This window comes from Olea europaea, chromosome 9, assembly GCF_002742605.1.
Source record: "Olea europaea var. sylvestris chromosome 9, O_europaea_v1, whole genome shotgun sequence".
NCBI classification, from domain to species: Eukaryota; Viridiplantae; Streptophyta; class Magnoliopsida; order Lamiales; family Oleaceae; genus Olea; species Olea europaea.
The window spans coordinates 9,131,696-9,147,053 of record NC_036245.1 but is presented as its reverse complement, the minus strand read 5'-3'; the positions used below and the strand labels follow the sequence as shown (position 1 = coordinate 9,147,053).

The window sequence follows — 15,358 nt, the reverse complement described above, 5'->3', positions numbered from 1 at the left end:
ATTTTCAGCACAATAAATTGAAAACAATGAAAGGCTATAAATTGAATAAAAATGTTATTAAGTCCGGTTGCGGTTGTAATCCCAATTTATGTATGTAGTGTTAGGTGATGGATTAAATGAAATGTAAAATTAAACCCCCCTTTGGCCCTTCAGTTATCATCTAACCCTCGTTTGGCCCCCATTTTGTAGTAATGAAAATGAGTCAAATAATATTTTTTTTGAAAAATTAATGGTTGACAAAAAAGAGAGAGAAAGTTTTCAATTTATGTTTAATATTATTTTATGAAAGATTGTATGATTGAAAATAAAATAAAGAAAAATGAAATTAAAATTAATGGAGGTAATGTCATATTAGAGCTATATAAATTGTGAGTTTAATTCCAATGGAACTAAATAATATTACTTTTATTTATTTATTTATTGGCGAAAATATTTATAGCATGCATCATCAATGCATTTGAAATGAAATTCCGATGTGGGACTGAGAAAACTGATAAAGTAGTTTCCACTGCAATCTGCTCTTGTGAATAATTTTTCAATTATAAAATTTGAATAATTAAAGAGTTATGCTATTTAGCTTTTTTAGAGTTATAATCCCAATTTAATGGTGTTAACATAGTATTAAATAATAAGTTAAATGAAACGAGTTATTTAATTCCACATTTCATTTAATCTATCATTTAGCATCGCATTAGCGCGTACATAGATCATGGTTATAATACAACATTACTCTAAATTAAAAGGTAGTAGCTCTATCCCGATTTGACAACCATACTTTCAAAACTCTTTTTTATACATATTTTTTTTACTTGCACATTCACATAATAAAATATTCTTAATGTAATTTTTTTTTAAACTGTACATTCTTCTAAAAATTACTATTTAAAACTCCATTTTTTCAAAAGTATAGTTATCAAACATGGGCTAAAAAAGAGTGCAAGGATAATCATGTTGGTGTAAATTATCTCTCTTCAAATAATTTTCCTTTTTTTTTTCTTTTCATTTTCAACCCATTTTACGTTATCTTTCATTAAAATTTATTCTATTGATACAATAGAATACTATATAAATATCGAACAATTCACCATATGACAAAATAAAAATTACATATACTCAAATTTAATCATTAACGGGTGCTTTAATCTGTATTCATTATTAACTTAATTTTATCATTTTTGAGGCATATAATTTATTTATATATTACAACCGGTTCGATCTTTCAATCCTTGATCCTATAGTTTTTGGGGATCAACATCCGGATTGTTTTTCAAAACGTTGGTTTCAATACTAAAAAAATAATTGTACAATATATTCCTTCTTTTATATTTTTGTCCTACTGCTTTTTTATTAAAAATAATTTTTACCGAGACAAGTATTTGTAGTCATACTAGGAGAAGTGCTATAACTTAAATACTGATTATTGAATGACAATTGTAATCATACGGTCCTAATTATTATGTTTATAATACCTATGTAGCCCTAATTATTACATATAAATATAAAATTTTAATTTAATAAAATATTGTTTTCTTTCTAATTTATAACAAAAATTATTATCCCACCACCAAATCCATTAATTGCAATCTTTTTCCTTTCAAGTTTTAACCAATTATTGGCAATGTCTAGACTATAATGCCCATCATTTGTGACTAGGTCAAAATTTCTAAGTGGAGCAATTATATTAAAGAGTACTTGAGAAATTCCACCAAACTTTTTCAAAGGTCAAATGAATGGAAATATTTTTGTTGATTGAGACAAGTCTATTTTCATTTCATCTGCGCAAGTCCTAATCCACAAGGAAACAATCATTTTTTTCTTTCTTTCTTTTAGGACTAATAATGCAAATCCACCACTCCTATTTGTAGTCGAATTTCTCCGTATTAATGAAGGTCTCACGTAATTATATACATCGCATTTTCTTTTAGTCAAAATAAAATCGATTGATTTAACATTTTCCTTAACGATACATTTAACAACTAATAACCCATTTGGAGGCAATTTTCCTGTGCTAAGTAGAGGTTGCAGGTGGAGCCCGAATGTGAGAGGAGTGGTCAACTTTTGTTGCTCAAACGGTTGGAATTTCAATTTTAATCAAAGGAAGAAACAGGCAGGCACTAAAGGTTCATTTAGCATGATTTTTATTTTTAATATATATTAGAAAATTCCGTATCATTAACATACATGTCTTCAATATATTCAAATCCTTGCAATTTGACACCTAAAGAAGTAAGAAGTACATAACTCTCTGATAATGTATCTGCTAACACATTTTCTTTACCTTATTTGTACCAAATGACATATGGAAATGTTTCGATGAATCCTATCCACCTGTTTTCTGTAGAAGAGTTTTTTATAGACACAAGTGTCGAAACATCATTTAAAGATGAAAAATAAAATATAATACAAAGACGGATAAAATTTTTCCATTTCAAAATCCTGTATGAATTCTGTAAATTTTTCATGTACTCATAAAAAATCCATATTGAAAACCAAAGTCAAGGACCTAATATGATATATATTACATGAAAGTTGAGCTTTTTTTAATTAAATTTTCTCCATGTTCTAACCGCGTTGTTCCTTGCCGCTCCCAATATTGATTCTCCATAAATCAATTCTTCTCTCACACAAAAATTGCTGCAATATCCAACTCCAACTGAAACCCCCAAAACTTGACACCAAAATTGCTTGAATCCGAGTCATGGCCGAGAGGATTTTGTTTGTAATTGTAGCCCTAACTATAATATGTACTCTGTTGGCACCTAAAGCATTGGGGAACTCTGAGGGCGACGCGCTGTACGCTTTGCGCCGGAGTTTATCCGACCCGGATAACGTGCTTCAGAGCTGGGATCCAAATCTCGTCAACCCGTGCACCTGGTTCCACATCACATGTAACCAAGACAACCACGTCACTCGCGTGTACGTATATACTCGTTCATTCATCGATAGCATCCCAGTTAAATATTTGAATGGATAGATACTGTTCGATTCAATTAATTGTTTCTTGGAATTTAAGCTGAAGGTTATATCTTTCGATTTTGGAATTTGTTTATGGTTCGAGCTGACAATAATCTTTCTGATTTGTCTGAGTATAGGCGTTAAAATTATTATGCCTCTAAATTACTCAACAAAAGATCTGCTCCGTATTGGAGTAGGAATGACAGCCTTCTTTGACTTAAAAATTACTTTAATTTAGGGAAAAAAACTTTATTTAATTGGTCAGTCCACTAAGTTTTACTCCAGATAGCAGAACATATTCCTGCTTCAGCTCTAGAAATCTTATCGATCCTTGTTCTAGGCGATAGCGCTTAAGGATTTGCTTGGTATGAAATATTATATAACATTAACCATGTTAGAGGAAAGGACCATCAACAAGGTTATTCTAGCGCATTGTGAATTCTCGTATTTCTTTATGCTTTCACGGTGTAACACGTTATTATTCTCTTTTGATGTTTATGCACTTGTGACATGTGAATAAATGGAATATCATTCTTCTTCAGATTCACATATTCTAGCTTGTTCATTGGATATAGAGGCTAACTTTTCTTTTCCTTTGTGATGCATATGAGTCTGACGTGAATCATTTTGTTACGAGTCTACAGGGACCTTGGAAACTCAAATTTGTCTGGTCATCTGGTGCCTGAGCTTGGGAAACTTGAACATCTCCAGTATATGTGAGTATTATTGAACTCTTCCTTCTATTTTGCTATTGGCACATACGTTTGGTTGACCTTTCGGTGATATTTTATATAAACAAAGCTGTCCGTGACACAATGTTGCCTACAACAATCTAAAAATTACGGATACTTGTAAATTTATTACGTACCTTTAATTGATACATATCTAAGCTTGGATACTCTCCGATGCCCTCGGATACGTACTGGGTACATGTGTTTTATTTATTTTATATATTTTTATATTTTTAAAATTTCCGATACATATTTTAAATTATTTTAAAAAATGTTTTTCATTTATGGTTCCTTTTCCATGTCCCAGTAGGTATCTTTACATGCATTTGAGGATACTGAAAGCTGACTTTTTTATTTTGCAGGGAGCTTTACAAGAATAACATTCATGGGTCAATTCCGGTTGAGCTTGGTAACCTGAAGAGCTTAATAAGTTTGGATCTATACAACAACAACATCTCGGGAACAATACCTCCAGTATTGGGAAAATTGAAATTTCTTGTCTTCTTGTGAGTTGATACTATATCACACTATCATTTGTCTAATCCAAATGTTCCATTGTGGTTTGGTGATGGGTGATAGATTAATACCCCTGTCCTACCCTAATACCTCAGTTCGTTTTTTGTTTTTGTAGCCATCCAGAATTCATAAAGCCGACCCTAGAGAATTGTGAATGAGGATTAGCTTGTGGTTTTTGTTGCAATCCAAAATATTTCCCTTTAAGATTTGGTCATTTACTTATCCAATTAGTAGCAAATATCTCTCCCCCTTTTCTTTCCCCATTCATACCCTTCCCTTTCTTGCTCATTTTATAGAAATGTATGTGCACGCTGCATGCAAGTTTGCAAATTAATCGAGCATTTTATTTGAAGTCAATAACTTTTTCTGTACTTTGACAGGCGTCTTAATGATAATCAGCTAACGGGGCCAATCCCAAGTGCACTTGCTAGTATATCTAGCTTGAAAGTTGTGTGAGTGCTTAAGATGTATACTATTATGTAAAATGTTATTATGTAAAATGTTGATACTTGATGAAGCGCAGGATGCTCACAAAATATTTGCACTTGTTTTTCCAGGGATGTCTCAAGTAACAACTTATGCGGTACAATACCTACTACTGGTCCATTTGAGCACATCCCCCTAAACAAGTAAGATGCTGATTTATATTGTTCTCTAAACATCCATAACCATTGGTTTTGTTTGAAATGATTTTTCCATCTGATTCTTTTTGATATCTTGACTCTGTTTCCACCATTGCGAAATGTTTGATTCTTGAGTGCATCAAATCTTATTTATTGATGTACAAAATTACACCCTATCATTCCTTCCTCTGGTTTAAACTGTCAATTTATCAAATGATAATCTTGACAACTTGATGTGATATGAAAGTTTCTCATTCCAAATTTTATCTCGGTTAATATTTGGTCTCACTTTGAGTTAACTGTGCATCCCTATGTGAAGAACAGGTGGAAGGTCTTAAATGTTCCGTTATAGTGAAAGTTGACTCTTTTTAAGTATTGTTGCATTTGAAGTTTTGGCTAAAATTCTCTCTGTGCAATACGTATGGCCCACTCAAATCAAAATGACTAAGTTAATGTAATGTTATTTGGTGTTAGCAAATTATGCTCCTTCTTGGTTCTCCTTTATTTATTTAGAATAGTCCGGAGCACCCATCCCCTTATACTTGGTTATTGATCCCCATTTTGTTTTTCCTATGTGCAGCTTTGAGAACAATCCTCGTCTGGAGGGTCCCGAGTTGCAGGGATTGGCAAGTTACGACACAAACTGCTCATAAAAAACAGTGAATTTGGTACTATTTGCAGTTGTTCTGAATGGTGCTTTTCCTAAATATGTAAAAAAAGTTGTGTATTGTGCCTTCAGATACCTAGTGTTGTAAGTTGTTACTCATACTAGTTTCCAGTGTAGGTTGTTGTATCAACTATGAATGGTGCCGAATCTGTAAAATTATCCCACTATGATCAATTTTCGAAGTTTATTCTATGTGGTGGTATACAATTAAACTCAAAAATTGAACTTTTGGATGAGATGCCGTTTACAATTTCAACAGTCAAAACAAGCTTTTTCTGCCTCATAAACAAAATGGTGTCTGAAGATATTTTAAAGAACACTCACTCAAGAACAGCAAAAATTACAGTTTACAGCGTGCTAGGTTAAAAAAAGTTTGTCACCTGACTGCCCACAAAAGAAACTTGGACTAAAATCTAACAAAAACTCACAACTTCAACAAAATAAATGGAAACTCATTCTTGAAGGAACCATCTTCTGATCAAATAAAGCCACACACAAGGAAAAAAACCACTATCCTTCAAGTTAACAAGATAAAATAGGGACCTCAGAATCGATTCTTTTTGGGATTTCCTTTGCCTTCTTATTGGCTGCAAGAATCACTCGAGCTCGAGCTTGAGCTTGAGCTTGACTTCTGGGAATTTCTCCTCTTTCCTTCAACAGATGTAGTTGAATTTGAGTCTCTGTGTATTTCAACTTCATGATCTGGATTTTCAGCCGGGACTGTCTTTATCTCTTGTACATCAGGTTCTTTTACACCCAATTCCAAATCCTTAGACGAACCTGCTTCGCATGCCTCAACTTCTGCTGTTCCATCTTCGGACTTTGGACCCAGTTGTTTCTCCATATTACCCTCTTCGGATTGATTTGGGGCCATACCATTGAACTCTGAAGGTATTGGTTCCTCAAAATGCAACTCCGAAGTTGTTCCTCGTATTTCTCTTGAATCCACCACATGCAAAACATTATCAGCTGAATCAGAAATTGTACGACTCTCAACATTGCCATTGTGAACTTGCATATGATCCAAAGTAACCCCTTCCATTGATCTAACTTCAAGAACTGGTGTGTCAATATCAGTTTTTGCATGACTTGAATTTCTGTGCAGTATCTCTCCCTCGGAACGTCCAGCTATGGTTTCTTCAAGAACCAACTTTTCCTGGGTCGGCTCAATAACGACAGGCTTCTCAATCTCTTTGTCAATGATTTCAGTTTCCACTGATGTTAGTTCAGATTTCTCGAAATCAGAATCAATATCTTCTACAGATTTTGCATCACTTAAAGGCATCCCAGAGTTCAAATCTTCAAGAGTCAAATTATGATCTACCATAGTAGTTTCATTTTCCGGTGGGTGTAGCTTGTCTTGTCTCGGATCAAGAGAATTCTGGTTGTCACTTCCACTGAACTCTCTTTCAGATAAATCATTATGTCCAATTGCATTCGTTGCAGATGTTTGTAGTTCAGAAGTAGATTCCATTGCCTTTTCAAGTATGTCAATCTCCTCCCTCAAGATCTCTGAATCCATTGCATGTTCTGTTTCTTTCACTTCACTGGAGTTAACCTCTCTTGTACTCATATTTCCAGTTTCGTGTGCCAAAGACAAGCTTTCTTGACCACTGTCTACATGCTTTTCAAACTCAGTTGAGCTTGATCCCCTTTCGTGGACATTGAAATCACCTGTGCTATCTAATTCGGACAGAAATACTTCATCAATTTCCTTGATCTCCTCTGCAAACTCTGTAATTGTCTGCACATCAACACAAGAACTAGTGGCTTCACCACCAGTGCACTTTTCTGAGTACAATAAACCTGGAGGGGCTGTGGCCTCAGAATCATTAGACGGGATGGAAATAAATTCAGGACTTGATGGAGAGTTGACACTTGGTGAAACTTCACGATCAAACTCTGGAATCTCTGGGATATTCAGGTTGTCCATAGTTATTACTTCCTCATTTGACTCGACAGGGATGTTTGGAGCATCCTTTATTATATGAAAATAAGATAAAAGAGTGAGACAATTTCCTCAAAAATCAATGCTTTATGGGAAGCACCATAATGCCGCAATCAAAGCTAATATGAATCTCGGAGCAATATAACTGAAACAATAAAATTAACCAAACTCATTCAATAAATTCTTTTGTATCTAAGAGAGAATCTGGAATATCAATTGACGATACCAGTCTTTAATATATTAGTCTCTAGAGTAATCGTGGATCACCGACCTTAATATAGGAAAATAAGAGTGTGAAAGAAAATAAGGACTGTTCTACGTAAAGTGTTAATCCTACTTGAAGCAAAGTCGAGGAATACAAGCTTGCAATATCCTAGAACTTACATACAATACCCAAATACAGTGAATGCCATGAAGCCAAAGTAGAGAATGAAGCTGTTTATATTTCAAGCCATTTGAGGATGTAATTGCTATTAATCTCAACAGATTTACCATTCCAAAATATTTAAGTTCGTCGAATGTATGGAAAAACAAATACTTAATCTTTCTTGTCATTTCTGAATATTCAATTCTGCTATAAAAACTTCATGCTCTTCCAAGATCCTAGATTCCTTAAACACTTGGAGAAGGGGGGAATTCCATGTTGATACTCCGAAGTCCATTAAACAAACCAATCTCCATGTCTGGCAATATATGTCACACTCAGTGGTTCGTAATTGGGAAATTTTAGTTCATCATACAATGAAGATGTGAAACAATTTTTTTTTTTTTTTAAATATTAAGCAGACAAAGTGGGCAAATATGCATTTCAATTCAAACCATTGAAATTTGAACATTGTGCTCATGGTCAAGAACCAATTATTCAATACTCCTGCCTGAGTTATTTAGGTGCATATAGAATGGCAAAAATACCAGATTTTTTGACCTGAGATTTTCTTGCTTAGAAAGTTAGATTCAGGCGTTGGAATAATGCTCACACAAACTTCCCATTAGCCATATAGTACTTGAGTAACGGCAGGATCTATTAGCAGGATTCAGCGTAAAGTGGATTAAAGATTATACGGAAGATGAGAAAAAGTTCGGTACCAAACAGGTAAACTTACCTGGACTTCACTATGGTGGTTGAAAGGCTGTTCATTCACTGATTTATTTGAGGAAGCCAGATCATCAACAGAGTGAGAGATAGCTTTTCCGTCAGTATAATTTGCGGAAATCGGCTTCTCATTTTCATGATAAACAACCTCATCAAGATTAGCATCAGAAACCAGTGAATGTCTATCGCCATCTGGTCTATCTAAGTTTTGATCTTCAGAAAAGTAGGACACGGACTTCCCAGTATGATCCCCGGCAACATGGGGAATGACATTATCGTCTGCATCACAACTTGCACTAGAAACTTGACTCTCTGTATGCTGATCGTCAAGTTGATATGAATGATTTCCTTCCACTGAAGCACCTGCACTGTCGGATCTCTGGACAACTCCTGATATATCAGAGTTTACAATATCATGCTCTCTTATTCCCATAACAAACTTTGGACCCGAATCATTTTCATTTACTTGATGCAGATTTGACGATTCAGGCGGCATCTCAACAGTATTAGGAGTATTCTCCTGCAGTTCTTGATCACTCTCTTCAGAGTCTCTCCGGGTTATGGGAACAGTCTGCTTAACCAGCACTGGCAGAAAATCCATATCCATCACATCAGAAGACATAGAGGAGGAAGAAAGGTTTTTTCTAACTTCTGGGGGACTTGAATCGTAAACAGGTTGCTTATGTGGAATATCATTAACCAATTCACTTGTAATATTGAGATCGGTACTTTCTAATGGAGGCCGGGTTGAGATTCGTGGCTCTTCAGCAACACCATCTCTCCCTTCATCTAATACCGATGACCCTTCACCTGCTGCTTCAGTGAAGACCTTTTCACTCCCTTCGGACGATGATGAAGAGCTCGAGACTCTACTGTATCTCTGTTCATCAGCTTCTGCTTTTGACTCAAATTCCCTTTTTTGAACTTGGGCCACACTTTGTTCTTCATAATGAATTTGGGCATCGCCTAATTGAGCTTCAACATCTCTCTTCTTGACTTGTCCCAAGTCCAAAGACTCGTCTTCTTCTTCAGATGACTGGCTTCCGTGCCCAACATTCTCGGAAATTTGCTCTATCTTAGAGGTCAACTCTGGTTCCTGTGGTAAATTTGTGTCAACGACTTCTGTCATTGTGGAAATCAGCTCTGGTCCCCGAGATGTGACCACTTCCTGAGAAATATGCACTTCTGCGAGTTTTCCATCTTCCAGATCCCCAGCAGAATCAATTGATTCTGTTACCTGAACAGAACTAGCCTTAGAGTTCCTAAGTTCATTCGATTGTCCCAGAAATTCTGAATAGCTTGATTCTTCTGAAACTGCCAGCTCTGGAAAGCAGTATGGCCTTAAGTTTATATCTTGTCTCCCGTGCCTGTTGGCCTCAGAAAAAGATGGTTCCACATCAACTTTTTGGAAAAATGGCTTGCTTGATTGAAATGTCATAAACTCCTCTTGAAAACCATCTCCCCTAAGATTTGTCTTATCTTCCATTGAGCTGTATGGAATATCAAAAGGGTTTTGCCTTGGTATTAAAACAGATGGAGCAGAACCAGGTACAGGAGGTAGCCCTAAATTATCATAAGAATCACGAGGAAGGTCAAATGGGTTTTGTCTCGTTGTTGAAATGGGCGCAATATTGAATGCAAGATCAGAACTTTCAAAGTCAATCAAGTCCTTTTCCAACACCATACTCATTTTTTCCCGAGCTTTCCTCCTTGCTAGTAATTTCTCCAACTGCTGGTTCCTTTCAATCTCAGAACTTCCAAGATCCATTAGATTCTTTTGGTCTTCTTCTGTCCATGTGATGGCAGACTTTGAGAGTTTCTCTTCTTCATCCTCAACATCTTGATTGTCATCATCCTCAACTTCTATGTCTGCTGGATTATCGATCTCATCATCCAACTCTTGACTGCTAGTGATAGATTTTGGAGAACATACTGACGATGAGTCAGATCCATCAGGGGACGATTGAATGGGTAGGGGAGCATCTTCGTCCAGAAGTGGGTGAAGCTCATCAAGCATCGGAATTATGTCAGTCATGGAAGCATCTGGAGAGGAACTCTCATCCCCACCAGACCCAGAATCTATAGTCTCGTCCTCCTCCGTCTCTTCTTCCTTTTCTTCTTCCTCTTCTACCCGTTTCCAAGATGTACGGGGAGGTGAATCCAGAGGATCCACATATACTCTCTTGGAATCGAAAGAATCTGCTTCTGATTTAGCATCATCCAATTCAAGATATTCATCATTCTCCTCTCGAATTGAAGAATACAGATTCTGCATGACTTCCCCATTACCAAGTGTCACTTCACGCATTTCACTGTTCTGCTCATCTCTCAAAACATCTGATTCTCTGTTTTCTCCATCAATTATCCCATTCTCCAATCCGGTTTCACGGGGCTTCTCCTCAACTAATGATGTCGAATCATCCAAATTGTTCTCCCTGTCAATCACACCGATCTTTCCTGCTGTTGTACTTGATTCATCAATTGATTGCTTTACTACATTCCTTCCATTTTCTGCGTCTCTCTCCACGGAGAAACTCTCATTTCTCTCAACAAGAGTAGTACCCCCTGATAACCCGGCTTTCAAAGATACAGCCTCGTGGGTTATTTTCTCCTCTATTTCGACATCAGGTAGGTTTAATTCCTCTAATTTATAACAAAAATTATTATCCCACCACCAAATCCATTAATTGCAATCTTTTTCCTTTCAAGTTTTAACCAATTATTGGCAATGTCTAGACTATAATGCCCATCATTTGTGACTAGGTCAAAATTTCTAAGTGGAGCAATTATATTAAAGAGTACTTGAGAAATTCCACCAAACTTTTTCAAAGGTCAAATGAATGGAAATATTTTTGTTGATTGAGACAAGTCTATTTTCATTTCATCTGCGCAAGTCCTAATCCACAAGGAAACAATCATTTTTTTCTTTCTTTCTTTTAGGACTAATAATGCAAATCCACCACTCCTATTTGTAGTCGAATTTCTCCGTATTAATGAAGGTCTCACGTAATTATATACATCGCATTTTCTTTTAGTCAAAATAAAATCGATTGATTTAACATTTTCCTTAACGATACATTTAACAACTAATAACCCATTTGGAGGCAATTTTCCTGTGCTAAGTAGCAAATTTCTGACCGTTAGAGGTTGCAGGTGGAGCCCGAATGTGAGAGGAGTGGTCAACTTTTGTTGCTCAAACGGTTGGAATTTCAATTTTAATCAAAGGAAGAAGCAGGCAGGCACTAAAGGTTCATTTAGCATGATTTTTATTTTTAATATATATTAGAAAATTCCGTATCATTAACATACATGTCTTCAATATATTCAAATCCTTGCAATTTGACACCTAAAGAAGTAAGAAGTACATAACTCTTTGATAATGTATCTGCTAACACATTTTCTTTACCTTATTTGTACCAAATGACATATGGAAATGTTTCGATGAATCCTATCCACCCGTTTTCTGTAGAAGAGTTTTTTATAGACACAAGTGTCGAAACATCATTTAAAGATGAAAAATAAAATATAATACAAAGACGGATAAAATTTTTCCATTTCAAAATCCTGTATGAATTCTGTAAATTTTTCATGTACTCATAAAAAATCCATATTGAAAACCAAAGTCAAGGACCTAATATGATATATATTACATGAAAGTTGAGCTTTTTTTAATTAAATTTTCTCCATGTTCTAACCGCGTTGTTCCTTGCCGCTCCCAATATTGATTCTCCATAAATCAATTCTTCTCTCACACAAAAATTGCTGCAATATCCAACTCCAACTGAAACCCCCAAAACTTGACACCAAAATTGCTTGAATCCGAGTCATGGCCGAGAGGATTTTGTTTGTAATTGTAGCCCTAACTATAATATGTACTCTGTTGGCACCTAAAGCATTGGGGAACTCTGAGGGCGACGCGCTGTACGCTTTGCGCCGGAGTTTATCCGACCCGGATAACGTGCTTCAGAGCTGGGATCCAAATCTCGTCAACCCGTGCACCTGGTTCCACATCACATGTAACCAAGACAACCACGTCACTCGCGTGTACGTATATACTCGTTCATTCATCGATAGCATCCCAGTTAAATATTTGAATGGATAGATACTGTTCGATTCAATTAATTGTTTCTTGGAATTTAAGCTGAAGGTTATATCTTTCGATTTTGGAATTTGTTTATGGTTCGAGCTGACAATAATCTTTCTGATTTGTCTGAGTATAGGCGTTAAAATTATTATGCCTCTAAATTACTCAACAAAAGATCTGCTCCGTATTGGAGTAGGAATGACAGCCTTCTTTGACTTAAAAATTACTTTAATTTAGGGAAAAAAACTTTATTTAATTGGTCAGTCCACTAAGTTTTACTCCAGATAGCAGAACATATTCCTGCTTCAGCTCTAGAAATCTTATCGATCCTTGTTCTAGGCGATAGCGCTTAAGGATTTGCTTGGTATGAAATATTATATAACATTAACCATGTTAGAGGAAAGGACCATCAACAAGGTTATTCTAGCGCATTGTGAATTCTCGTATTTCTTTATGCTTTCACGGTGTAACACGTTATTATTCTCTTTTGATGTTTATGCACTTGTGACATGTGAATAAATGGAATATCATTCTTCTTCAGATTCACATATTCTAGCTTGTTCATTGGATATAGAGGCTAACTTTTCTTTTCCTTTGTGATGCATATGAGTCTGACGTGAATCATTTTGTTACGAGTCTACAGGGACCTTGGAAACTCAAATTTGTCTGGTCATCTGGTGCCTGAGCTTGGGAAACTTGAACATCTCCAGTATATGTGAGTATTATTGAACTCTTCCTTCTATTTTGCTATTGGCACATACGTTTGGTTGACCTTTCGGTGATATTTTATATAAACAAAGCTGTCCGTGACACAATGTTGCCTACAACAATCTAAAAATTACGGATACTTGTAAATTTATTACGTACCTTTAATTGATACATATCTAAGCTTGGATACTCTCCGATGCCCTCGGATACGTACTGGGTACATGTGTTTTATTTATTTTATATATTTTTATATTTTTAAAATTTCCGATACATATTTTAAATTATTTTAAAAAATGTTTTTCATTTATGGTTCCTTTTCCATGTCCCAGTAGGTATCTTTACATGCATTTGAGGATACTGAAAGCTGACTTTTTTATTTTGCAGGGAGCTTTACAAGAATAACATTCATGGGTCAATTCCGGTTGAGCTTGGTAACCTGAAGAGCTTAATAAGTTTGGATCTATACAACAACAACATCTCGGGAACAATACCTCCAGTATTGGGAAAATTGAAATTTCTTGTCTTCTTGTGAGTTGATACTATATCACACTATCATTTGTCTAATCCAAATGTTCCATTGTGGTTTGGTGATGGGTGATAGATTAATACCCCTGTCCTACCCTAATACCTCAGTTCGTTTTTTGTTTTTGTAGCCATCCAGAATTCATAAAGCCGACCCTAGAGAATTGTGAATGAGGATTAGCTTGTGGTTTTTGTTGCAATCCAAAATATTTCCCTTTAAGATTTGGTCATTTACTTATCCAATTAGTAGCAAATATCTCTCCCCCTTTTCTTTCCCCATTCATACCCTTCCCTTTCTTGCTCATTTTATAGAAATGTATGTGCACGCTGCATGCAAGTTTGCAAATTAATCGAGCATTTTATTTGAAGTCAATAACTTTTTCTGTACTTTGACAGGCGTCTTAATGATAATCAGCTAACGGGGCCAATCCCAAGTGCACTTGCTAGTATATCTAGCTTGAAAGTTGTGTGAGTGCTTAAGATGTATACTATTATGTAAAATGTTATTATGTAAAATGTTGATACTTGATGAAGCGCAGGATGCTCACAAAATATTTGCACTTGTTTTTCCAGGGATGTCTCAAGTAACAACTTATGCGGTACAATACCTACTACTGGTCCATTTGAGCACATCCCCCTAAACAAGTAAGATGCTGATTTATATTGTTCTCTAAACATCCATAACCATTGGTTTTGTTTGAAATGATTTTTCCATCTGATTCTTTTTGATATCTTGACTCTGTTTCCACCATTGCGAAATGTTTGATTCTTGAGTGCATCAAATCTTATTTATTGATGTACAAAATTACACCCTATCATTCCTTCCTCTGGTTTAAACTGTCAATTTATCAAATGATAATCTTGACAACTTGATGTGATATGAAAGTTTCTCATTCCAAATTTTATCTCGGTTAATATTTGGTCTCACTTTGAGTTAACTGTGCATCCCTATGTGAAGAACAGGTGGAAGGTCTTAAATGTTCCGTTATAGTGAAAGTTGACTCTTTTTAAGTATTGTTGCATTTGAAGTTTTGGCTAAAATTCTCTCTGTGCAATACGTATGGCCCACTCAAATCAAAATGACTAAGTTAATGTAATGTTATTTGGTGTTAGCAAATTATGCTCCTTCTTGGTTCTCCTTTATTTATTTAGAATAGTCCGGAGCACCCATCCCCTTATACTTGGTTATTGATCCCCATTTTGTTTTTCCTATGTGCAGCTTTGAGAACAATCCTCGTCTGGAGGGTCCCGAGTTGCAGGGATTGGCAAGTTACGACACAAACTGCTCATAAAAAACAGTGAATTTGGTACTATTTGCAGTTGTTCTGAATGGTGCTTTTCCTAAATATGTAAAAAAAGTTGTGTATTGTGCCTTCAGATACCTAGTGTTGTAAGTTGTTACTCATACTAGTTTCCAGTGTAGGTTGTTGTATCAACTATGAATGGTGCCGAATCTGTAAAATTATCCCACTATGATCAATTTTCGAAGTTTATTCTATGTGGTGGTATAC

General features: G+C 35.6%; 3 protein-coding genes across 3 annotated transcripts; 2 read left to right on the top strand and 1 right to left on the bottom strand.

Annotated features, from left to right (window-relative positions):
- The first annotated feature begins 2,543 nt into the window (after window positions 1-2,543).
- On the top strand, window positions 2,544-5,684 carry LOC111399584 (leucine-rich repeat protein 1-like). Its single transcript, XM_023026982.1, has 6 exons — window positions 2,544-2,916; window positions 3,600-3,671; window positions 4,049-4,192; window positions 4,583-4,654; window positions 4,760-4,831; window positions 5,406-5,684. Exons 1-6 carry the CDS (start codon window positions 2,699-2,701, stop codon window positions 5,476-5,478), a joined length of 651 nt encoding a protein of 216 aa, XP_022882750.1. The 5' UTR covers window positions 2,544-2,698; the 3' UTR covers window positions 5,479-5,684.
- A 91-nt stretch (window positions 5,685-5,775) lies between these two features.
- Window positions 5,776-12,361, bottom strand: LOC111399910 (serine-rich adhesin for platelets-like). Its single transcript, XM_023027393.1, has 3 exons — window positions 12,229-12,361; window positions 8,544-11,176; window positions 5,776-7,470 (listed from the first exon to the last, which is right to left on the bottom strand). Exons 1-3 carry the CDS (start codon window positions 12,359-12,361, stop codon window positions 6,073-6,075), a joined length of 4,164 nt encoding a protein of 1,387 aa, XP_022883161.1. The 3' UTR covers window positions 5,776-6,072.
- LOC111399583 (leucine-rich repeat protein 1-like) lies at window positions 12,205-15,345 on the top strand. Its single transcript, XM_023026981.1, has 6 exons — window positions 12,205-12,577; window positions 13,261-13,332; window positions 13,710-13,853; window positions 14,244-14,315; window positions 14,421-14,492; window positions 15,067-15,345. Exons 1-6 carry the CDS (start codon window positions 12,360-12,362, stop codon window positions 15,137-15,139), a joined length of 651 nt encoding a protein of 216 aa, XP_022882749.1. The 5' UTR covers window positions 12,205-12,359; the 3' UTR covers window positions 15,140-15,345.
- Window positions 15,346-15,358: the final 13 nt, after the last annotated feature.